This window comes from Fistularia commersonii, chromosome 11, assembly GCF_037954325.1.
Source record: "Fistularia commersonii isolate RoL2024-O1a breed Wild chromosome 11, RoL_Fcom_v1.0, whole genome shotgun sequence".
In the NCBI taxonomy this organism is placed as follows: Eukaryota; Metazoa; Chordata; class Actinopteri; order Syngnathiformes; family Fistulariidae; genus Fistularia; species Fistularia commersonii.
Genome location: NC_141294.1, coordinates 12,106,091 through 12,129,393, shown reverse-complemented (window position 1 = coordinate 12,129,393; position 23,303 = coordinate 12,106,091). Strand labels below are relative to the sequence as shown.

Here is a 23,303-nt window from a genome sequence, read left to right as displayed (position 1 = left end):
CTCAATTTCCTATGGGATCAACAAAGTATTTCTGATTCTGAGAGAGTTCTTTTTTATAAGATGTTTTTGACTGCTTGGTAACATCAGCTGATGACTGGGGAAAGTCCTTGGGGCAACTTGAAGAGACTGCTGACAAGACGGAAAGCCCCCACTGGGTCTGTCTTGGGCTAGCTCCCCATTCTGTAGTTTCCCTTGCATAGCATGTTGGAAATACCATAGTTACAAGAAGAAAACATGGCAGAATATCCATTGAGTCTACAAGAGTTGGGTAAAAGAAGACACATCAACTTACAACATGGTGATGACTGGAATGGAAACAACCACGAGAAATTAAAGCACAGCACAAGAGCACACCACGACACCTGTCACAGCGGTCCAAATGCAGGTATGTGTTTGTGGCTAGAGGAAAGTTACATCAAACCATGGAACGAGGATCGATCAGGGAAAGACAGGTGCTAGATTAAGGAGTGTCAGGGGTCTCGCCTTGATAGTTTCCTATGGAAACAATCAAATCAGTCAGATGAGGCACAGCATCCGGTGGCTAACCAAAGTATGCAGTGCATCAGTACCAATGTTTTGTCTAACTCAAGCACAGAAATTATGGTAGCAATAGAACGTAGCCTCTCTCACACAAGTGGAAACTACTGGCACACAAACCGTGTGTGAATTGGCCCCGCACTATTGACAAGATACTGAGGGAAATTGGTGAACTTAGCCCGCAGCTTTGAGGCTCAGTGGAGAAATAGTTGGAGAACCAAATCCATCAGTATGGAACTGAACGGTTTGGAGTGCAGGAGACCAGAAGTACAGTTTCCAGGAGGCAACAAGAGATCAAACACCTCATTCTGTACAAGTACTGTTTCAAGTTCCTGAGGAGCCTCTTTTCAAAGTAAGTAACTGGAGTCCTGAAAACAATGAAAACGGAACTGGAGGAATACCTGCAAATAACCAATTTTGACTCCAGGCAATATGAACATCTAACCATACCATCAGACATCCCAACAATTATGGAGATTGGTTCTCCGACACGGAAGGAGGTGGCAAGGAGAGTCGAGTGAGCAAGGAGTTGCTCACTGCTCCTGGAGTTGCAGTTGAACACTATCAACTCCAGGACCAAATGGAGTCCTATAAGATCCTATGGAGTCTTATGAGAACTGCATGGCAGAAAATTGTGCCTGAAGTGTGGTTTAGGGTGGGAGGGGTGCTAATACAAAAAGAAAAGGATGAAATGAACGTCATGCAATTCCTCCAGATCTGCCTGCTGGGCATTGCCATCAAGATCTTCTTCAGTGTGTTTGTGCAGAAGATGGCTGAGTACTCGCGAAAAAAATTAGTATGTCAATAATACTGAACAGATGGTGGGAATACCAGGGTTTTCGGGGTGCCTCGAACATCCCAGTATGATCTGGCACCACATCCAAATAGCAAAGGTGGAGAAAAGGGGTCACCATGTAGTCTCCCTCAACTTGTTAATGCATTTGGTTCAGTGCCACATGAACCCTTATCATCTGCTTTCCACTTCTTACACAGTGACATAATTATACTGGTGAAATCTTACTTCCAAAACTTTCAGTTCTGCTTTACCACCTCTGAGTTCTCTTGGCAGAGCCTGGAAGTAGGGATCATGGCAGGATGCACCACGTGTATTAACCATGGCTATGGAGATCATTATCGAAGTGGGTTGTTGGTGGACAGTAAGACAATTCTGGTCTACGTCTCCCTCCACTTAGAGTGTAAATGGATGACATTACTACTCTGACTACCACTGTCCCATGTACCAGGAGGCTGCTTAGAAAACTGGAGGAGAATATCAGCTGGGCATGTATGTATGCTCAGTGACCAGAGGTTCTTCATCAGAGTCGAGCCAATTCCAACAGTGTCTGATCAGTCACTAACATGTCTTGGTAGGTGGTACCATGCAAACCTGAAGGACAAAGACCAGGTACAACAGCTGTGTGGTGACATCACAAGGAGCTTGTAGACCATTGAAAAAAAAAAAACAGCTCCTGGAAAGCTGACAGCATGGTGCCAGCAGTTTGGCCTCCTACCCAGGATATTGTGGCCTCTTGCAGTTTACAAGGTTCTTATCTCAAGGGTGGAGAGGTTGGAAAGAGGAGTCACTGGCTACATCAAGACCAAGAGGTGGCCCGGAGTCCCACAATGCCTTACCACCATAGGCCTCTATGGAGTTCGGGTCCTCAAGTTGCCGCTATCAAGTCTCACAGAGGATTTCAAGTACATTAAAATAAGACTACATGTGATGCTGATGGAATCCAGGGATGAAGCAGTACAAAAGCAGTTGAAGCAGTTCCTCAGACAACTAAAAAAATTCAATGTGAGACACAATATCCCCCTTCAGTTCTACTCAGCCATAATTGAAAGTATCCTGACCTCATCAATAATAGTCTGGTATGGTAACTTGGATAGCCGCTCATGCTCAAAACTTCAACGCATCATCAATAAAGCGTCTAGAATCATGGCTCACACTCTCCCTTCCATAGACACTCTGTATCAAAGACGCATCACACAACATTAAGTCAAAATCACTTCAGACCACACACCCTGCACATCACCTGTTCACACTCATGCCCTCCGGGAGGCGATACAGGTCTCTCACAACCAAATCTGTCAGATTCAAAAACAGCTTTTTCCCAATAGCTATACGGACTCTGAATCAATCAATACCTTGATGTATCGTGTCTGCTAATCATGATTTTCTGTATGTATTGTTGACGATGGAACTGACACAGGAGAGATGTGAGCATTATGTGCTGTACCGAAAACAAATTCCACCAACGCTGTTGTGTGGCCTTCAATAAATGATTCTGATTCTGATTCTGAAAAAACACACCAACATTGAAAACCGGGCAAAAATGGACACCAGCAAAAGCAGCAGAGGAAGCCACAACAGCTCTTGGACATGGTGACATTGTGGGACATGTTGAGCAAGGAAGATGAGGTTTTGGGCTGACTCCTGGCCAACCAGGTTGGGGTAAGGCCACAGCACCAGAGCTGAGAAAATTGGTGGTGGAAAAAGTTTGCTCACAGGGGGAGGCTGCGCGGTGGGCCAAGGGAGTGTAAACAGGGAGCTCTCCTGGCTGACACACGTCTGCAACATTGCATGGTCATTGGGGACAGTTTATCTGGATTGGCAGACCAGGATGTGGCATATTCCGTAGACTTCTCAAATTTCTTCTAGGTTCATCAAAGTTTGTTCGTGGTAATTACCACTATCATTTTGCTGTGATTTGGGGTTTGGTATGTTGCTTTCAGAATTATTTTACAAACAAGTAGCAGTAATATCATCAAGCAGTATTTACTGGAAATACTGTTCTCTACTGTGAAAAAATGCATTTAATCAATTGTGGTTCCAGTTCGTGTTTTATCACTAATTACTGAGAATAAGACAATCTAATTGGTAGTTAAAATTAGCTATAGGCTCCTCATAGTGTCAGATGTGTGTTTAAACACCCGACATAACATTATCCTGATCATAGAATGAAGTGAAAAACTGGATGATAAAATTTTATCAAGGCTTGTTGGTTAAAAACACAGAAGCCTCACCTCAACAGATGAGCAAGAGCTTTATTGGCAGAACAGACAGGGTAAAGGGCTGTCAGATTAGCAAAACAAGAAAGTAACAGCAACAGTGAGCAGCAATGAGAGCCTGCACATGTGAAACTGCTCCAAAATATGTTAAGACTGGAAAATATCCAAACTTCTTTGGATGCAGATGGAGGTTGTCATGATAATCTTATCATGCGGAGTCTTCTTTAAGTGCAAACCGGTACATTTATACAGGGTTGAATCTGATAAGGTTCAACGTCTGGTGATGCAACACAGTTGACGACTGGGGTCCCAAAGAATGCCACCTTCTCCTGGTTACGACTATTGATAGGTCTATAAAACACACAAACCTTTATTTATTAGTGGGCCTATTCAGCTTAGTCAGTTCAAAGTTGTAATATTGTCAGTTTAATAATTGAGATGTGTTGATTTAGACAGGGGAATGTCTGAACAATTAGAACAATTAGAAGACATTGGATTTTGGAGAGTAAACTGCACAAGTTAACCCAATTTTAATGTCAGCTTAGTATTTGTGTGTGCCTGTTGGGAGAATACAGCAGATCTCACAATATGACATTATTTATTCATGATGATGAAAAAAACGCTATGATAAACTTTTTTTCAAATATCACAAAAAAGAAGTCCGATTTTTTGACGCAAAAGTCAATAAAAGGCTTTAGTAGGACTCTAGTGGTAAATGAAGTCTAAGCTATTTGTGTTTGTCCCTAATTTTGAGTGATTTCTAGTATCCATGACAACGGACTGACCTGTAATCACCGTAGTCAGGAATGCACATCCTCTTCCGGATACGGCGCGAATTTTCTCCACAGGATGGTTTACAAAGAGACCAGGGCTCCCATTCACCCCAGTTTCCCTTAACTAATCACACACACACAGACATACACATTTACAGGATAAAGTAACATTCATTGGAGTCGCACTCAACATTCAAACAAGAAACTTAAATAAAAATATTGGTAAAACATAGTAGAAACATGGACAGCACCTGCCATTGATAGTTTGTGGTTCATTTAAATTGTCGATATTATATTTAAGATTAATTCAAAGTGTTCGTGTGTCTGTGTAGCCATCACTCACAGAAACAGGCGTTGATGTCATAGCAGGCTCGTAATTGGGTCAGGTCCTCCCCACTACAGATGGAGCCATTATGTGCTCGATATAAACACTCACGCTGTCGCATTTGTCTACCCCGCGTCTTTTGGCAGCGTACGTTCTTGTTACCAAATGGATATCGGCACGGTTCCCATGGTGACCACTCTGACCACACCCCATCCACTGCAGTCAAAGAGAGACATTATTCTCTTTTTAACACTGAAGGAGACCTCACCGAAGTCAGAAAATTAAACAACAACCACCAATCTGAAGTTTTTGCAAATTTCTTGGTAATACTTTCTTTTAACTGCTGACTCCTGCATATTTTGTCTGGTTATCAGCTGGTTATCACCAACTTTTTGTACATTTTTATGAATTTCAGATCATGAGAAATTATGCACAAATGTGAAAAAAAAATAGAAGCCAACTGGATGATACAATGACTAAATTCATAAAGATGTCTTAATAAAATCATATAAAACAAGCTATGTACTAGATAATTGGCTAAAAAAATTATTTCTCCAGGAATGTATGTACAATGCAAGCAAGTGTGGACTTCTAAAAACAATGAGATTTCTGTGTGGTTGGGTTTTTGTGTTTACATGCGTGCGTGCATGTGTGTATACACTACCTGGACAATTGACGTTAGTGTTACAGACTTCGGTTCGCTTTTGCTCTCCAGCACATGAGTGCCCACCATGTTTTGGGGCAGGTTTGTCACACGAACGGATAGACACCTTCAGGCCAACACCACAGGTAACAGAACATGAACTGAAGGGGGACCAGGAGCCCCATCCTCCATTTACTGCAGAAACAGAAAAATCAAAGTATCTCTCTGTATCTTGGTTTTCAAGTGTCAAGAAAACAAGATTTTTACAGTATATTTTTGTTTGTTTAGTTTTTTTGTACATTTCAGATATTTTTAGTGTGTTATTTTCCTCTGTAATAAAGGAGGTTGGAGGAAGAAGGGGGCAGTTGTGTGTCAGGTCTCGTAATAAAAGTAATTTATGCATCAAAATAAGATGAAGTAAGGTGAAGATGAAGTTTCATTTGTTAAAAGCGAGTTCATACACTTACAAAAAAAGATGACATGTCACTCAATTGACTTGCTGAAAAAATTTCAAATAAAAAATAAACATCTTAAATACAATATCAACACTCTTATCACAACATGAAAATCCTGTAAATAAGGAAATAAACATCACTATTAGAATATTAGAAATATATAATACAGACAAGGGATCAAAACAATAAGGCACTCCCCCTGCGATGTATAGTCATATTAATTGAGCAATGCTCAACATCTGAATCTGACCCTAATGTGAGCTTTTCCATTTTAAGAGTTAGTAGTAATATCTAGTTTTAACGTAAATATATTGAAGGTGATATTTTTCCCAATTTTGTGGCGCCCCCTTGAGGCCACCATGCCCTTAACAATTGGTTTTATTGCAAACCCCTACATATATGTACGGGTTTGCTAGCTCTGTGTATACGTCATATTTAAAATTTGTGGCATTGGCTGTCTGTGTTAGCGTGTGGCTGTATCGACTGTGTTTGGAGAAAACAATGGAGCCACTTTGACACACATACTTGCACATGGTGGAAGGCTCATGCACTTCTCCATCTGACTGCTGTCTCCATCACACTGTTGACCATGGGGTTTGAGGGAAGGAGGAGGGTTGGTACAGAAGCGCTGTCGTTTCCTGATGGGGACGTTTCTGTCTGTAATGCATGAAGCTGAGCATTCGCCCCAACTGGACCAGCCAGACCAGGATCCATCCACTGTGGCATGAAAGTCAGAGGTCATGTGTGAGTGTGTGAGTGTGTGTGTGTGTGTGTGTGTGTGTGTGTGTGTGTGTGTGTGTGTGTGTGTGTGTGTGTGTGTGTGCATGCGTGTGTTTGCAAGTACAGTACCTGGGCAGGCGTTCTTACAGAAGGCACTCTGAGTGCTCTGCCCATCACAGTATTTTCCCCCATATTTGGGGGCAGGGTTGTCACATTTCCTGATCATTAGTTGAAGCCCCTCCCCACAGGAAGCGGAACAAGGGCCCGGTTGGGACCATTCCCCCCAGTTGCCATTCACTGTATTGAAAGTCAGTCAGAACCGTCAAAGTTATAGGATTTAAACGGCTACAGTCAAATGACTTACCTGGGCAGTTTGGAAGCTCACTGCACTCTTGGAGCTGCGAGGGATCCCCTGGACAAACATCACCAGGCAGCACAGTATTACTAGAGGGGGCAGGGTTGGTGCAGGAACGATGTCGCTTTCTGGTGACGGCGGTGGCACTGACACTGTCAAGACAGGAACCGGAACACTGAGACCAAGTGGACCAGCTGGACCAACCGCCATGGACTGAGAACCAAAAGAGATACAAAGGAAACAGGTAATCTGTTATATACATATTTCAACTCAGAAACTTGACTTGGTATCAAATACAAAAAAAGACAACTAGGGATGCAATGACACAAAATAAATATGATACATTCATAAATACTTCAAAAAATGTCTCACAGTTCATCCATTTATCAATACATCCTTTCATTCATCGATTTTTTTCTCTTTTGTTGAGCTTGGGCGTGGTAGCTAATTGTCCTTAGTTGTACACACAAGTCCTTCCCCAAGGGTGGCCTAAAGGGCAGCTCTGGAGCCACATGTGGCGATTTCATTTCATTTGATTTTGTTTTTACTTTGTTAGCATCAAATGTAATTTGAAGATGATGGTGATCATGTTAAATTAAAATGAAATTTGATTACTTTTTCTGTCACTGTATTCGTCACACTTTTTTTAAATTCGGGTTGTTTAATTCAGACAGCATATTTGGAAACACAAGATAAATCAATGAGGACATGAAGAACAAACAGCAGATGGATAATTCAAATTTTTTTGAGTTCAAAATGTTTTTGATTCATACAGAAATATTATTATATTTTCTCTTTGGCAGTTCCTTTATTTCATAAATGCAACACACTATTTTTTAAAATAGTGTGTTATAGAAAAAACGTATAGGCCGTGTTATCTACTCTCTTCATCTTATCTTAATACCTTAAGAACTTTTAGCTCCTGATGTTTTTTGCAGCAAACAGGCCCAAATGACTCTTTGAGTGTGTAAGGTTTTCAAACCTCTGCACTCGGCATATGGGATCTTTCCTTATGTGATTGGGACATTTCCCCGGGCGAGCTCATCGGGGATGTAGCTCAGTGGTAGAGCGCATGCTTCGCGTGTATGAGGTCTCAGGTTCAATCCCTGGCATCTCCAAATTTTTTACGTTTAAAGGGCAATCTTTTGGAACCAAACATTTCGTTTCCAATCCTGGTTCCTCCTAGTGTGTAGAAGTGTTGTTGAGCAAGACCCTGGATCCCCAACTGCCCCCCTGCTCCTGGTGGACGGCGACCTACTGCTCATGGCTCATCCATGATGGGTTAATTGTAGAAAATGATTATCTTCTTGGGGAAATTCATTTCATTCTTGGGGAATAATTGAGGATAAAAGATTATTATGTACATCGAGTCAGCCAGGCACACAAAAACAAAGCTTTTTCACCAAAGCTGAGGACTCGATATCTTTAGTCTATTCTCAAAAGTTTCGAGGTTAGAATGAGGGAATTAAATTGTGCAATCTATTATGTACAGCCCTTCAATTGGAACTTCTCTTCAGGAAAAATCATCACACCATATTGCCACACAGACAGAGAGACTGTTAAGAGAGACAAAAAGATACCTGGACAGGTGTGCTGTGTCGGACAAGAGCCTGTCTCCTCTTCTGGACCTTTGCAAGCCAAGTGACAGTTGGTCGGGTCCAAGCAAACTCTCTGCCTCTTCTGAACACCGCCCGTTCCACAGCTGATGGAGCACGCAGACCACGGATCCCATGGGCCCCAACCCTTTACTGGTCACACAGACAGCCAGACACATGCTCAGAAAGGCTATTTTTGGAAACAATTCTGGCAAATCACCCGACTACAACACCTTGACCATGACGACTTGTGTGTTGTTTTACCTTGACAGCAGGTGCCGCTGCATGGCTCCACTTCAAGTATGTGATCAGGGTTGTCGCATGCTGTTTCGTCAATGCCATAACACTTGCGGGTCCTCTGTCTCACTCCCTCCCCACACAGGACATTACACTTCGACCACGGTGACCAGGATGACCATGCCGGAGGACTAACAACAACAATAACACATATAATTCATAATTCCGTCTATAATAACCTCCAACTGTCCTTGTCAAAAATGCAGCGGGTCTGGTGCTAATGACAAAAAAATTGCCTTAAGTGAACATGATGATTGCATTTTTTTTACTTACATTTGTTAAATTTATCATTGTTAATGGCATAGGTGTTTAATGCCACCAATAAGATGACTAATGCAAACGTACACACACATATGCATATACTTTATCATGTTTAGTGTAAGTGTGTTTGCACACGTGTACCGACCCACAAGAATGACACTTTCCGTCTTCGTCTTGGAAACCATATTTAGTGTTCTGACAGCATTCGTCTTCATCTACCTCACCAAGTTCTTCATTGCACTGCCCTGTGGTTTGGTCAAAGCTCCCGAAACACCTCACACAATCTATGCACCCAGAAATAAGAAAAGCAAGCATGAATACATGTACACACACAATCCCAGCTGGCACTGTGTGTGGGGATGGGTGGTTCCAGTAATCATCCAATTATTTTGAATTTTCATGTTCAACATGTACTACTTTTATGTTTTTGGATGAGAGAGTTTAACTGATCTCTTATGGTTTTACGATGTAGTCAAACACTGGATTGCAGCTTGGATTACATTATCTTGAAAGATAAATGAATCGTTACATCGTTACATGAATCGTTAATTAAAAAAAGCTGATTTAGTGAGGCAAAGAAATTTTAGCAAATAGGCCAAAGGGAAATAATGATCAAAATATGATGAAGTGGATATATAAAAAAAAACTAAACACAAGATGTGTATTAGATAATTACTAAACATTAATCCTTCAAAAAATGGCTTCACAACTGTGTGTGCGTTTATGTGTGCGTTAGTGGGGGGGTGTGTGTGGGTGGAATTTCATAATCACAGGAACTTTGTTCTTGTTTTTGGTCAGATTTTTGGGTATTTTATTGTTTGTTCAAGTAAACTGAAACTGTGGTTACATAATCTGGGAAATGCCAGAATTTCATCAACTCAATTTTTTCTTACATTATATATCTTTAGGGGCACCTTGTCTGCCTGTGTAGGTCATTGTTGTGTTTATTTCTACTAAATAAAATTCCGATCAATAGAAAAAAAAGTCATTTTCGAAATGTGTGATAATAATAATCAAGTCATGTAAATATGACTTCAATAATAGATTGAGAGCTGGCTGATCGTCTGTCACTCTTGTAATAGTCGGAATAGTTATTCATTGGAACTGGCCTAAGAAACAGGGGGAAAAAAATCCGACTCACCTGATCTTCCCACGAGCACCATCAGTAGAACCAGAATCGTCAGAAAATCCTTCATCCTCGTCATTTTTGTAAGTTTGTGCAGAAAGCCCTCAGGTCGGCTTCTCCTCGATCTGAAGCCCATTGATGAGAACGACTCTTTCCTGCGCATGCGCGTCACCGCAAAGATTATCGACCTCCAAATTCAAACAAACCGAAACGTGATTGTCTTATCGAAGACTTTCACTTTGCGTTCATTCTTTTCTCTGTCCCCGAACTCATTCAGACCCACCCCGACACACACACAAACAACCTTTGGCCGAGTTAAATCAACGAGTATTATTTAGACAGATCTAATCCCCAAAATTTAAATGACTTTTAAATCCATTTTGATTTCTTCGTATTAGTACACCAAGATGCACTGGACAACCTTTAAAGCATATGTAATTTTTCCACCTTGTTTATTAAAATCATATGAGTGTGCAATAACCTGAGTATCCCACGTTGTTTCAAATATGAATCCTGGTGTACTTATGAAAATGAATAGTCACATCTCAGTGACCTTCTTTCATGTGGAGATGATATTGCTGCTATAGTATGCAGACTTACTGTCTGTGGTGAATTTTCATGCCGACTGAAAATTTGCCATACAGTTGGACATTTGAGAAGCAGCTGGACATCAAAGAGCTGTTAGTGTGAATACATAATAAATACCGTTCAATGTTGAGAAATCCTGAGGTGACATCATGCACTGTATGTGAAATCAAAGGTCTTCCAGTTCTTATGAAAACAATAATTCCTTTGAAAGTGAAAACTGACCAAATAATTGAATTTTCTCATTAAACCTAAATCAGGGGTGTCAAACTCAAGGCCCGTGGGCCGGATTAGGACTGTGAACAGGTTTAATCCGGCTCGCAAAGCTAAAAAAAATACCAGGTTTGAGGAGTGAATTGAACAATAGGTACCTGACAGTAGTTCATGTCATGATTTTACTGATCCAGCCCACCTTAGAATTGATTTTCCCCCATGTTGCCCCTGAGCTAAAATTAGTTTGACACCCCTGAACTAAATCCTGCAGATTGGAATATTTTACACAAAACCAAAAAATACCTCTACTTTCAAACTATATTGCTAATTTTAAATTTATCATTACATGAAATGAAAGCTTTTTTTTTTTGTTATTCTATGACGTGACTTTGGAAAAATCAAATATTGGTCAGAAGTTTGAAACTGCTGTTATTGATAAAGACAAATATAGAAGCTGATTTCTTTTCTGCTTACATATTCCAAAAAGCTTGATTTCTTTAAAATGCCTATTTTTTTCTTTCGTTTCGTCAGCCGGATTGATGTATTCAAAGAAATAAGATGCAGAGGCCCCTCCCACCTGCTTTTATTCACAGCTGATGCACACAACAGTTTTGCACCAAAGATGATTATCAACCACTGATCCAGGGTAAGAAGCCCAGTGTGCCTTAAGAAGCTCTGCCCCCCACTGCATTCTGACATCATAAAAGTCCCTGCAGGGCACACAAGCCAAGCTCCAAGGTGGGTTCCCTTGGTGTTTCCAGTCTCCACTGGGAATAATCTAATTCCAAGTGATCCAATTGAACATCAGGGTCCCATGACATCATCAGGATGATTATGTCATTCAGTAGTCATCGCATGTTTTTTTTTTTTAATTCTAATGTTATTCTTTTTGGTAAGAACAATGCACTGGTCCATACAGCTGGTTGTCTCCATAATCCACCCCGCTTTCTGCTTTGCCCGCTGACACTTTGAACAACAATGATGTCACCGTACTTCAGCACAAAATAAAATGATGATGGAGGCAAAACAGATCAGAACATTTCTAGGAGAGAAAACATTACATTTTTTCATTCACAGGTGCCACATAACTTAGACATTTGTGAAGCTTTTCATCCCATGTTGGGCTTAAAATGGCCTGATAAGACAATCAAGTGTTAACTTCACAAAGGCCTCAATCCGCTCAACGACAAAAATGTTTCTGAGCGCAATGTTTTGCTTCAATTCTTTACCCCTACAGATTTTCAAAATGCATTAATTCAGTGCTTAAATGGTATACCTTGAAAACAACATCTGAAATGAATTCAGGGAAAAGGTGCAGCAGGCGTCTCACTGGTTAGCTTTACTAATATTTGGTGTTACCACTGGTTATTCACTGGCCTCCAACCACAGGTATCAGACCAGACAAGATGGCCAGTTTGTTTCTGACTGGGGCACTTGGCTAATTCCTTTGTTAAGATAATCTTTTCAACCAATATGGTGGCTTTCATCCAAAAACATGGAAACATGGGGGCACACAAGCATTTCTTTAGCCCTCTTAGGTAAAACAAACACATAAATAAATAAATATTGAAGTCATTTCAATTTCTGAAATGATACTTTCAAGACAAATAAAACCAAACAAAAAAAAACAAGTATTCGTGGCAAACATGCAGGACAAAACTCAAACATTGTCTTACGAAAACTTTCCTTAATCAATTGATCATGGAAAGCGCTAATGTTGCGGAGAACAAAAATATAGGATTTTGTGAATTTGGTCAGGATGTCTGTCATGTGTTAAACCTGTGCAGCCACAGCATCTCCCTTCAAATCAAACCCTGTTCTGTCTTATTTATATTCAAATACTTTTTTAGAAAATATGACCTCGCTTTCTCTTTTTTTTTTTTTTTGTCAAAAACTACACAAGCCATGAAACAATGGAGGCAAAAAGAATCACCTAAAATCAGCAAGATATTTGTTAATTTTTCCCAAATAATATTCAGGCAACACAAACGTTTTCAAAAAAATTAAGAAGGAAAAGAGACAGGGTTTTCTTCTTATACTTAAAAGGTCATTTCTCGCATGAAAGGAGGTTCCCATGCAGACGGGTGATGCATTCTAAGACTTCACCACTAGATGTAGCTGAAGACAACCTATGCGTAACGTTACTCTTGTTCCTGACCGACTTTTTTCTCCTCAAAACTTTGTTTTAAAATTAAACAACTTCTGCATTGTTTTTTTTCCTCCAACCATTTTCCACATTATTGGTCCTCTTGCAGTCACCATGAAACCACCTGGGTGGCCCCACAGAAGCTGATCCCTCAGTTGACAAACACTTGTCCTCAGTCATTCCGCGTTAAGCTTTCACAAAAAAGTGTATCGTCCAAAGTCCGGTTGTACTGTGATGACATCTGAAGGGGGGCGTCGTCTCCACATCCCCATAGCTCCTCCACTGGTGGCTCCCCGCCTGCCAATTAGAGAGCCCGGAGGAGTCTGGATCATCTGAAACCCCGCCCTAGCGCAGGACTGAGTGGAGGCGCGGATTGACTGCATTTCAATCGAAAGTTCAGGAATAGAGTCCGAAGAAGTAAAAAGAAAGAAAACGACTAGAGGGAGACAAAGAGAGGGAAGAGTCTTTTTTTAGGAAAAAAAAAGTCAAATGTCATTCACATCATTTCGTCTTCTTTCGTCAAAGTTAAAGTACATCATTGGTGTTTTTTGCTGTCTTTTAAATCTTAATTTTGGAAAGATCTGAGGAGTAATGGTGCCTTTGTTTGAACTGGGAGGGGGCAGTATAATGGTGGAAAAGCAACCAAAATTCCCAAATGTATGAGGCTAGATTTTTTTGTCAGTTAACCGGCAGTAGTGCAAGTTCCTTTTTATTCACGCCACTGTTGCTGACCCACCCCTTAGGTCTTGTAGTAGTTAAAAGCGACAAAAACGGAACACGCACTTGCTCTCCACAATAGCTTATCAAACAAAATGTAATAACAGAAACTTGTGCAAAGATAGCAGGTGCGTCCAGCATATGCCAACCAGTGACTTTGTTCACATTATAAATTAAGAGGCTTTGTAAACCTCATACATTAAGAAGCTCAAAAATATTCCAATTTCAATGGAAGAAATGGGCTGTGGGTAGATAGGTACTAAATCCCCCAGTGGAAATATCAGTGCGACTGTGTGTAGAGCTCTTGGGTACCTGGACAGAGCCAAATCGTGTGGACTGACTTCCATTCCCAAGCTTGGGGGCAGTGGATCTAGCCATTTACAGAAGTTGCATATGTGCGCAGAAAATTCATCTTTGCCTCTTTCGAGAACATTACATTGTTGTTTTCCTGTTAACATGCGCATGTACATCGGACAATGTAGACAGACTTTTCTAACATTCTAACATGTATCGCCACTTGCCAACCAAGCCACAGCAGTCCACTGGAAGCCCAAAGATTTCCCCACACGGGCGAGTCCTTTCAGCTCCTGTGATTCATTTTAATTGCCAATATCTTCTCTCCATCGCTCCCTTCCTCTACTTTAGTGATTAATGGTAATAAGCAGAAAGCTTTTATGTGAGGGACTACTGACTGCTCTCTTGCACCATGCGGACTGGAAAAATTACACTTGCCTGAGTATAAGTGGCAATGTCAGATGTACTCTCTGTATGATGCCATGTATTGATTAATAATCTCTCTACCTCCACTGATGCGGAAGAATACATGTACCATTACACCCCTAAATATTTTCTTAAACTCTGACACAAAACATTTTTGTAACAACCCTTCCTATCAAAAAGTTCATTTGAACATTAGAAGTTAGATATCCAATTATAAGGAAAACTATAAAAGCAATGAGAAACCCTGAAAACACAGAAAAGTAACACATTTGAGTGTTCCATTTTCTAAATCATGAATTTGAAAAGAAATGGAAAATGTTATGTTTTAAATATTTAACCCCTTTTTAGAAAATGATCCTGTATGTATTCTAATGAAATTAATGAATTAAAAAAGATTTTACCCTAAAGATATAAAGAAAGTGCAGATGTCATGTACTGAAAATGGGTATAAATATTTCCATCTATTGATGAATATTACATCCTGAATTTGAGTGATGAAAGCTTTGTATCTCTAAAATTCCATCAAGTCAATTGTGGGTCTCAATGACTCACACTGTTCTTCGGTTCATCTGCTACGTCAAAGTTCGAACATCTGGCGGAATGCTGGGCTCGCCTCCTTGCTCCTTCAGGCTGGGGCTGATCTCTTCCTCTGGGTCGTAGTAGTAAAACTTTCTCAGGTAGGCAATCAGCGGCCTGTAGTGAGAAAGAACACTTTAAAAATTCCCCGATTTTTTTCTGTTATCACTGGAAGTGTCGTTCGAGGTGAATATCCCAAACCTGTGTTTCTCGGATCAGATATCTGTATATTTGCATAAACCATGTTGTCTACCTGTAATAGTGGTCCCCCCAGTTGGCAGTAATTTGAATACGGAACACTTTTTTGTACTACTACAACCTCTTGAAATCTGTATGTAAAATGACCTTCGAGGCATCACAAAGGAATGCTTTGTATTTTAGTGAAATTCAAAACTCCCAAGGTGACAAATCAGTGTGGGAAAGCCTTTGGGTGTGTATGTCTGGTGCTCGTGTAACTAACCTTATTGTGGTTAAATTAAGAAATGACTGTGTTGATGGTGTAGGAACAGGAGAGAGTGTGATGTCAAAGGTCTCAGTGCAGGATGCCACAAAGTCAGAGTGCGGGTCTTACATGGGCAGTGGCAGCTCCTGGATATGGTCAATCCGAACCAGTTGACGAATGCAGAAGCGACAGAGATGCTGCAGAGATTTGACGCTGCTGAACCTAGAGACAGGATATAGGAGCTGGACTGGAGTGGGGGGCAGACCTGGACCACACAATAACCAGAGGAGACAAATTAATTCACAACTTTTGTGAGAAAAATGCAACCGAAAGTTACCATTTTCACAACAATCACAACATTGTAATCACAACATTTGATATATGGTAATTATTTACTAAAAATCCCAGTCTCTTTATCTCACTGTAACATTTTAAAACATTTTTGCTTATATTCATTAAAGCATCTCATGTTTTCGGGCAATTTTGGTGTGAAGTTCGAGTTGTGAAGAAGAATTACTTCTGTCTATTTCGAATCTTTTGTCCACTGATTTAAAGGCAAATCGTGCTGAACAGGTTATAATTTTTTTTTTTTTAAATGTAAATTTTTGCCATTCAAAATGTATGCTATGTAAATATTTTGCATCACTTGGTAGTCATTCTGTTTTCTGGGGACAATTTTAAAGATATCCCTTTAGCAATTCCAAGTAATAGTTCTTTGCATCTTCTTGCACTTTTCTGCTTATTTTCAGGTAATCAGATATAGACAGGGAGTTGAGGACAGACAGGCAAGTAATGTAAAATAAGTGGTAGCCGCATGCTGGCAGCTGATTGATTACCGGGGACTCTAGAGCGCAGAAAGTACAGGAACTTCCCGTTCTTGGAGTGCATGATGGCGCGCTCAATAAACTCTACCACAGAGTGACACCGGTCTTCAAACTTGGGGTGACACCACAGACTGAAGGTACCTGGAAAAGGACGAGGAAAATTAGAGTAGAGCTTTCCAACAAACGCGAAGTCCTATGATCTAACAAGTATCACATTCCTTTTAAGATCAGTGTTAAAACATAAACATTCTTATTTTACAGGTCTTCCTCAAACATTTCTCCTTCCACATCAATAAAGGGTGCATTTGGTCTTTGTTGAGGACACTGGATCTAAAATCTAAATTAAACATTTCTATATAGAGAAAAAAATAGTAGAGCCTCCGCTTACCTTTTATCACAAACAAATTGGCACATTGGACTATACGATCAAATTTTGAATCGAGCTGCGATGGTGGTGTTGAGATTAAGTTAAGAATTACAGTCGAGTGGAAGGGAAACTAATAGCTAAATGCGAGTGTGGTGTTTGTGGTACAGATCTTGCCAAGCACTACGACATAGCTCAGTTAACCATCTGTATTATCCTGAAGACCAAAGATGTGCAATAGACGGATGATGTGGCTAAAGGGGTAGCTACATAAAACAATCTTTTGTGTAAAACATAATATTCATCTATTGCTAAAATCCCCGCATAAAATAGGTTTCATTTTTGAAGAAAGTAAAAATACAATGGACAGTTCATAAAAGTATACCCATATGAAGAACTTAAAGTAGCTAACCTGTTGATAATCGAAAGTTACAGAGCTATCCAAAAATGAATAACAATACGGTTATAACACAATATTAACAATAGCATTGTAACAATTTTATTTTGTTACTCATACATTTTCTGACAAACTTACAACATGCAATTTAGCTGAAACTGCAGCTGCATTGGATTTTGATGGGACTGGTTAAACAAGTGTGTTTGTTACCTCTGTAGTGCTCCATGCGCGTGTGGTGTGTGACACCCTGAGACCTGAAGCTCAGACTGAGGATGTATCGAGGGTCAGAACTGTCGCGAACCAGAAAGGATCCATCGGGCTTTCTCTTTAGCTTCATCTCCGCATCCTCCCAGTTCATTGGACCCCAGTACCAGCCACACTGTGGACATGTGCAACAACACCCAGACACACATTAAATTAGCACAACTCCAATTTATTTTTTAAGCAGTAAACAGATATCGTAGCCACAGAACACTGCCTTCAATCCTATCTAAGATAAACAGCTGACAAAAAAATCTGATGCCATGTTCTGAAGATGCCATGAGTAGATCAGTCACAGACCTTTTCCAGCTCTCGCAAGCTGGTGGCAAAGCTGCTGGCATCAGGTCGGCTGAGTGGGCAGCGGGGTGCCAGTCTAGGTGGGAGGTGCTGACCGTCAGGTTGCAGAGGAATGGGCCTTGGTAAACCCCGCAAGAAGTTGTCTGACCCACAAGACAATAAGTTAGTTTAAAAGGATCACAGTTAAGGGGCTAGCACATAAGCTAAGCTGCCAATTTGCACATGCGCTTAGACAAAAAAATAAGTGTTTGTGGAATCACCATTGAGGCTCAGACTGTGCTGGATAGTGCTTAGAGAGGGGAGTAGGGCCAAGGGTCGGGGGGGCAGGGATTGCATTGAGGCCCCTACACTGGGCTCCAAGAATGGGCCCTGCTGCTGGGGGTTTGGCCCAAAGTCATCTGAAAAACATTCACAGAAGAACAAGGAGAAGATTTCTAAGGAGACGCAGAGATAGCCAAAGAATAGAGGAAAAAAAAAACTAGAGATGAGACAGACATACGACAGGAGAATTAGAACAAACTGAAGAAAAGTAAGTACCAAGCAGACTCAGGCTCCGTCTCGGAGGAGGGGGGGGAGTTGGGGGGTGGAGACAGTTCCCCCCCCTGCGAGAAATATCCACATCAACCAGAGACACTGTCTCACCTGCACACAAACACACGCACAGAAGAAGTTAAGTCACAGGAGTAAAAAATGAAATGTTAGTGTTGCAACAGCGGAAAAGAAAGAGGCTGGAACAACAGGAGATACCATCCAGACATGCTGGTGAAAATTATCCTTTTCTATGCAGATGACATTGAAACTATGACTAAGTTATGACACACTACACGACTACAGCTAGTCAAAACACTGGCCTGGCATCACCACTCCATGTGGGCTCACTCCTGGTTTTACATTTCCAATGGACATTAAAAGAAAAAAAAGCTACGTTCAAAAACAGCTCTGGACACAGATGGCCAAAATAAGAGAACACGTGACATATTGCAACACAAATCGCAAACACAATATGTGCTACTAAATGCCATTGTACATCCAACAAACCTGTTTTTTTGCAGCAAACGATGATTGTACGATTGTTCATCTTTCAAAGTAAATAACCAATCCAGATAATTCAGTCCATTTCAGAGAATAGGCCAGTTCCTTGAATAAAATCACCCGTTATGAAACAAGTTGTTGTGAGTGGCTTGGAAGGGGAAGACCATTTGAAAACCAGACTAAATGGGAGTTGGGCTAAAGGGATCAGAGATAGGCAGATCTGTCTGATATCCAGGTTAACAAAACTCCATTCTCACATTGAAAGGCCCTAAAATTGTCATAATATCCTGTTGGAGTGAAAACAGCTTCACTAAGACAGAGCTTTAATAGCTTTAGAAAACGCCTTTGTCAAATCTGTAAGTCGGCACCAAGTGTAACTGTAAAGATTCGACTCAAGCTGAATAGGTTTGGCTGAGTCAAAGGGCCCGCCGTTTCTTCTCCCATCAAACAGTCTTTGGTGGTCCTTGTCATGTGAAGGTGAACTGGCCATGATGGTTATAAACCCTGGCCCCCCGTTTAGGATAGACCAGCAGCAACATATTGGGGCAGGCCTTACCAGTGAACGCCGGTGTGGATGCCACTGGGGACAAGGCACTGTGAGGTCGGGACACCTGCAGCCTGTAGGGGAAAAACAAAACAAACAGATAATCTTTAAGCTTCTGTGTTTCCAGAGCTGATAGGGAAATGCCCCTGAAGGGGTTTTACTAAGGCAATTATGCATGCCATTGTATCCATTTTTAACTGCTTCCAGTTCTGCATCAGTGAAAACTCTGCCAACAACTTTTACCATAACTGTTTCCATGGAGACAAGCTTCTAGTTTCACATGGAAATGAAAAGACGAAGTCACAGGTGGCAAGAACTCTGGTGCTACTGCACATCCCCATAATAACGGTTACAAAAACTGAAAACAGAAGTTTGTAGTTTCATTTATGCTGATCTTGCTGATGCAGCATGGTGGTGGAGGGTGGGGTGCAAAACTAAGGAAAAGACCTCTAAAAAAAATAGATAAATGACATTTTAAGCAATACCCTAAGATTGTAATAGATTACCCTACGAACTTTGTCAGAAATGTAATAAAATTCAGTCATTTCACTCACGTTGCTTTCATGTTGGACCACACAACTTCCCTTCAGGGAAATCACCTGCTTCTAACCCTCTCCTCCACATCCTCTTCTCTCACACTCACAAACTTCATGTTCACTTCCACTCCATCCACAAATCTCCTCTTCGGTCTTCATGAGGGCCTCCGCCCTGGCAGTTCAAACATCAGCGTCCATCTACCCAGATATCCACTATTCCTCCTCTGTACATGTCCAAACCTTCTCAGTTTGACTACCTCCAGAACATCTCACATTTGCAGTCCCCCTGACGGACTCATTCCTGATCCTATCCATCCTTGTCACCCCCAAAAGAGAACCTCAACATCTTCACCTCCTGCTTTGGGAGGTGAAGATGTTGAGGGAGGTGAAGATGTTGAGGTTGAGGTGTTAAGTGGATGGAAATGGTTATAATGAATATTATATTTTTATTTGAATTATTTGGGCTATTTTCAATATGAATTTCAGTTTAGTTTCATGTTATTGAATTACAGATGGCCACAAACATATATGAATGCTGTATGAACATATAGATCTTACAAATCTCAAGTGACATTTCTGGAATTTTGGTCACTCAAGTGTCCCAGTTACAATAACTGCTTCACAGTTTTAGCTTCTATATATTGCTTTTAGCCTATTTCACAGTTACGAGCAGTCAACTCTTACCTGCCGCAGTCTTCAGTATTGCTGCAGGTGGACCCCCACACGTCCAGCAAACTCCCCCCAGATGAGTTGGATGAGGTGAGCGAAGGACGCTTGTCCAGCAGCGCCCCCGTCCCGCTGTTCGAGCTCTTGGTCCTGAATAGTTTGCTGAGCCGGACCTTCAAGGATCCTCCAGCTTTCCTGGACTTCCCCCGGGGAGTCTTTTCTCCCTCCCTCCCTCCTCCCATTTCCCCCTCCAAGACCACCAGTGGCGAGATGCACCGTCCCGTGACCCCTGACGCCACGCCAAGTTTAGGGGTGGCAGCACAGCTCTGTGGCTGGGAACGGGACTGGCGGGGACGGGACGGTGGGGAGGAGGACAACAGGGACTCAGGGGCTGCGCCTGCCTGGGGGACCTGCGGGCAGACTGGAGAGTAGGAGCCAGGGGTGTTTAGGGGGCTGCTGGGGGCTGCACAAGAGGGGAGGGAAACTGCTGCGCCGAGAACGCCTGCTTCCTCCGCCAGGCGATGGACCTGCTGCATCAGACCGCTCAGGGTCCCACCAGAGACCACAGGTTCCGTCCTCTGACACGTACCTGCGCCCTCCATCAACTCTCCTTTTGAAGAATCCCCCCCCTCCCTATCCCGTCCATTCCCCAACCCGCCCACCTCCTCAGAATCCAGACCTTCTAGGACGAGAAGAGCATCGCTTGTCTCACTTGGGTCCTCGCCAGGCCCCATGCCTCCGGCCCCCGAAGCAAGGAGGCAGGAGCACTGTCTGACAGGGAGTCCCAAACCCCCACCCCTGTCACCTCCTTCCCCAGAACCACCTAGCTGGCCCAGCCTCCGCGCCAGAGCCAGGACAGGGTCCTTGTCCCCTGCAGGACAGTTCCTCCTGGGCTCCAACAACCCAAGACACAGAGCCTGGTCCAGTAACGCCGGGGGCCACTTTGCCAGGTGATCTGACAACAAATGGTGTCTGTGGCATAAGATCACCTCGGAGTCTGAATCTAGAATGGGAACACCCTGTGGAGTCTGAGGTCCATCAGTCAGTCTGAGGACTGGTTGCCACTGCAGATTCTCCTCCGTAGACGGAATGCTGTGTGGGTTCTGGTCCTTCCCGGTTCTGGGTCCCGGGCCAGATGTGTCCGCGGAGCCCGTACCCGACCCGGAGTCCCGCTGTGGTCTCTCCAAGCCATCCTGCAGGAATCCCGGCGACGGCTGTTCCACACCGCACTCCAGGATCCGGTCGCGGGACCGCAACAGGTTCTGGAACACCATTAGCTGCGCCTTCGAACCCCCCGGGCCGTGTCCGTGCGACACCGGGAATTCAACGAAGCGTTGAGCTGCGACGGCAAAGTCCTCCGGCGGCGGAGGCGACAGTGGAGTGTCAGAGCCCAGTGGGGCCTGCGTCAACACCAGCCCACTGTCCAGCTCCCCTTTGCCTGGAAGAGGTGAGCTGTAGTGCGGTGAGGCCGAGCCGAGGCCCGGCGAGGGGCCGCCGGAGTCCAGGTCGAAGCCCCCGCTGTGAGCCAATGCCGCCTTCACGGGCCCGTATCCGCTGCCGCGGGACAGCAAGTCGTCGGGCTCGTCGAGGCGGTCGTACTCGGCTGCGGACACCAACCGCATCAACACGAAGTCCGGAGACATTTCTTGTTGCGCGTCATTCATCACGACAAGCTAAAGTTAGCTCGCTCGGATAAACGGGCTGTTACATAACAGCTGCGGAGCTAACAGCAGCTAGCTGCGGCATCCATACGAGGCTAACTCGGCCGCCTGCCGGAAAATCGACTGACAGCCATGAAAAGTTCGGACCGGGTCGTGGCGGCTCCGTGTGATGCTTCTGGGCTGCGTCAAAACGGGAACAGACATGTGAACGCGTCCGGTCCCGATGCTTGGCAAGCTAGCTGTTAGCCTCCTACCGACTTATGCTCCGGTGGTAACATGGATGTGATGACGGGAGACGCGAGGCGGCTGCGCAGCGGCGGCGACTAAATCGATTAGCGATTGATAACGGAGGCTCGTAGGCGAGTTACTGGCCGGTAACGGTCCCGTCTCACATGCACGCGCACTCAAGTGCTGTTTTACGACACTATATCGAGTTTGTTCTACACTGTGTCAGGTGACAGGAGAGCGTTTTGTATAGAAACTGCAGATGATGACGAAGTAAATCAATGCCCCCCCCCCCGGCAGTTAGGGAAAGTTACCATAATTTAATTGATTCATTGATCGATTGATTGCTCAAACAAGGTGAAGATAAATTGGTGGGTTCTCAGTCATCCAGGTGATGGTCAATCGTGAGACAAACAATGAAACAGTTCGGCTGCGACAATACGATTTGACAGCAGTAAAGACCGTGAGAAATATAACTTCAAAAACAAACAAGGAATTATTTAGATAATTATTTTTGTAAACGTGGATATCTAAAGTCAACCGAATCGTCATTTGCGAAGCTCCTGTTTAATCTGAATTTCTAGTCCATCCTGAGCCAACTCGATTTGGTGCGTGACAAATTCGAGAGCCAATCAGAGTCAATCTTCTGCACAGGCGCTGAGCAACCTGTCCGAAGAAGGCGATATGGCTTGGCGACGTAGACACTTCCTCCTTTTTCCTTTGACCTAGAATCAACTTGCCGCTCCCTCCGAAGGGCCATTATTTACACATTTGCTGCTCATCAACGCCACAAGTGATGCCAATGTAGTTTCTCTCAGTTGTATATACTCCACGTATTAAAGGGTAAATTTGACAAGTGAAGATATTCATTCACTTTCTATTCCGTCATTGGATGGAGTGGTACAGCCTGAGCCAGGTGCAAGTTGATCAAAAGCCCACATGGAGAAGCATCCAATCCATTCACACTGTGATTCACAGATATGGGGAATTTAATGTCT

General features: G+C 42.8%; 2 protein-coding genes and 1 non-coding gene across 4 annotated transcripts; 1 reads left to right on the top strand and 2 right to left on the bottom strand.

Moving 5' to 3' along the window:
- Positions 1 to 3,567: 3,567 nt before the first annotated feature.
- Positions 3,568 to 10,262, bottom strand: LOC147229497 (properdin-like). Its single transcript, XM_086154969.1, has 11 exons — positions 10,115 to 10,262; positions 9,119 to 9,257; positions 8,680 to 8,843; positions 8,401 to 8,568; positions 6,830 to 7,033; positions 6,595 to 6,762; positions 6,271 to 6,462; positions 5,312 to 5,485; positions 4,666 to 4,863; positions 4,335 to 4,446; positions 3,568 to 3,900 (listed from the first exon to the last, which is right to left on the bottom strand). Exons 1-11 carry the CDS (start codon positions 10,260 to 10,262, stop codon positions 3,774 to 3,776), a joined length of 1,794 nt encoding a protein of 597 aa, XP_086011095.1. The 3' UTR covers positions 3,568 to 3,773.
- trnaa-cgc (transfer RNA alanine (anticodon CGC)) lies at positions 7,867 to 7,938 on the top strand. The gene has a single exon. It is a non-coding gene; the product is annotated as a tRNA-Ala (tRNA).
- Positions 10,263 to 12,760: 2,498 nt separating the features above from the next.
- LOC147229496 (suppressor of cytokine signaling 7-like) lies at positions 12,761 to 22,230 on the bottom strand. Of its 2 annotated transcripts, XM_086154966.1 has the most exons (10): positions 20,438 to 22,230; positions 19,230 to 19,291; positions 18,179 to 18,283; positions 17,902 to 18,039; positions 17,645 to 17,784; positions 17,294 to 17,462; positions 16,335 to 16,463; positions 15,628 to 15,763; positions 15,033 to 15,173; positions 12,761 to 13,479 (listed from the first exon to the last, which is right to left on the bottom strand). In XM_086154966.1, exons 1-9 carry the CDS (start codon positions 22,081 to 22,083, stop codon positions 15,053 to 15,055), a joined length of 2,646 nt encoding a protein of 881 aa, XP_086011092.1. In that variant the 5' UTR covers positions 22,084 to 22,230; the 3' UTR covers positions 12,761 to 13,479; positions 15,033 to 15,052. The 2 variants fall into 2 exon arrangements, with proteins under 2 accessions (XP_086011092.1, XP_086011093.1); XM_086154967.1 differs by lacking the exon at positions 18,179 to 18,283 and having other exon boundaries at positions 12,762 to 13,479.
- Between the last annotated feature and the right edge of the window lie 1,073 nt (positions 22,231 to 23,303).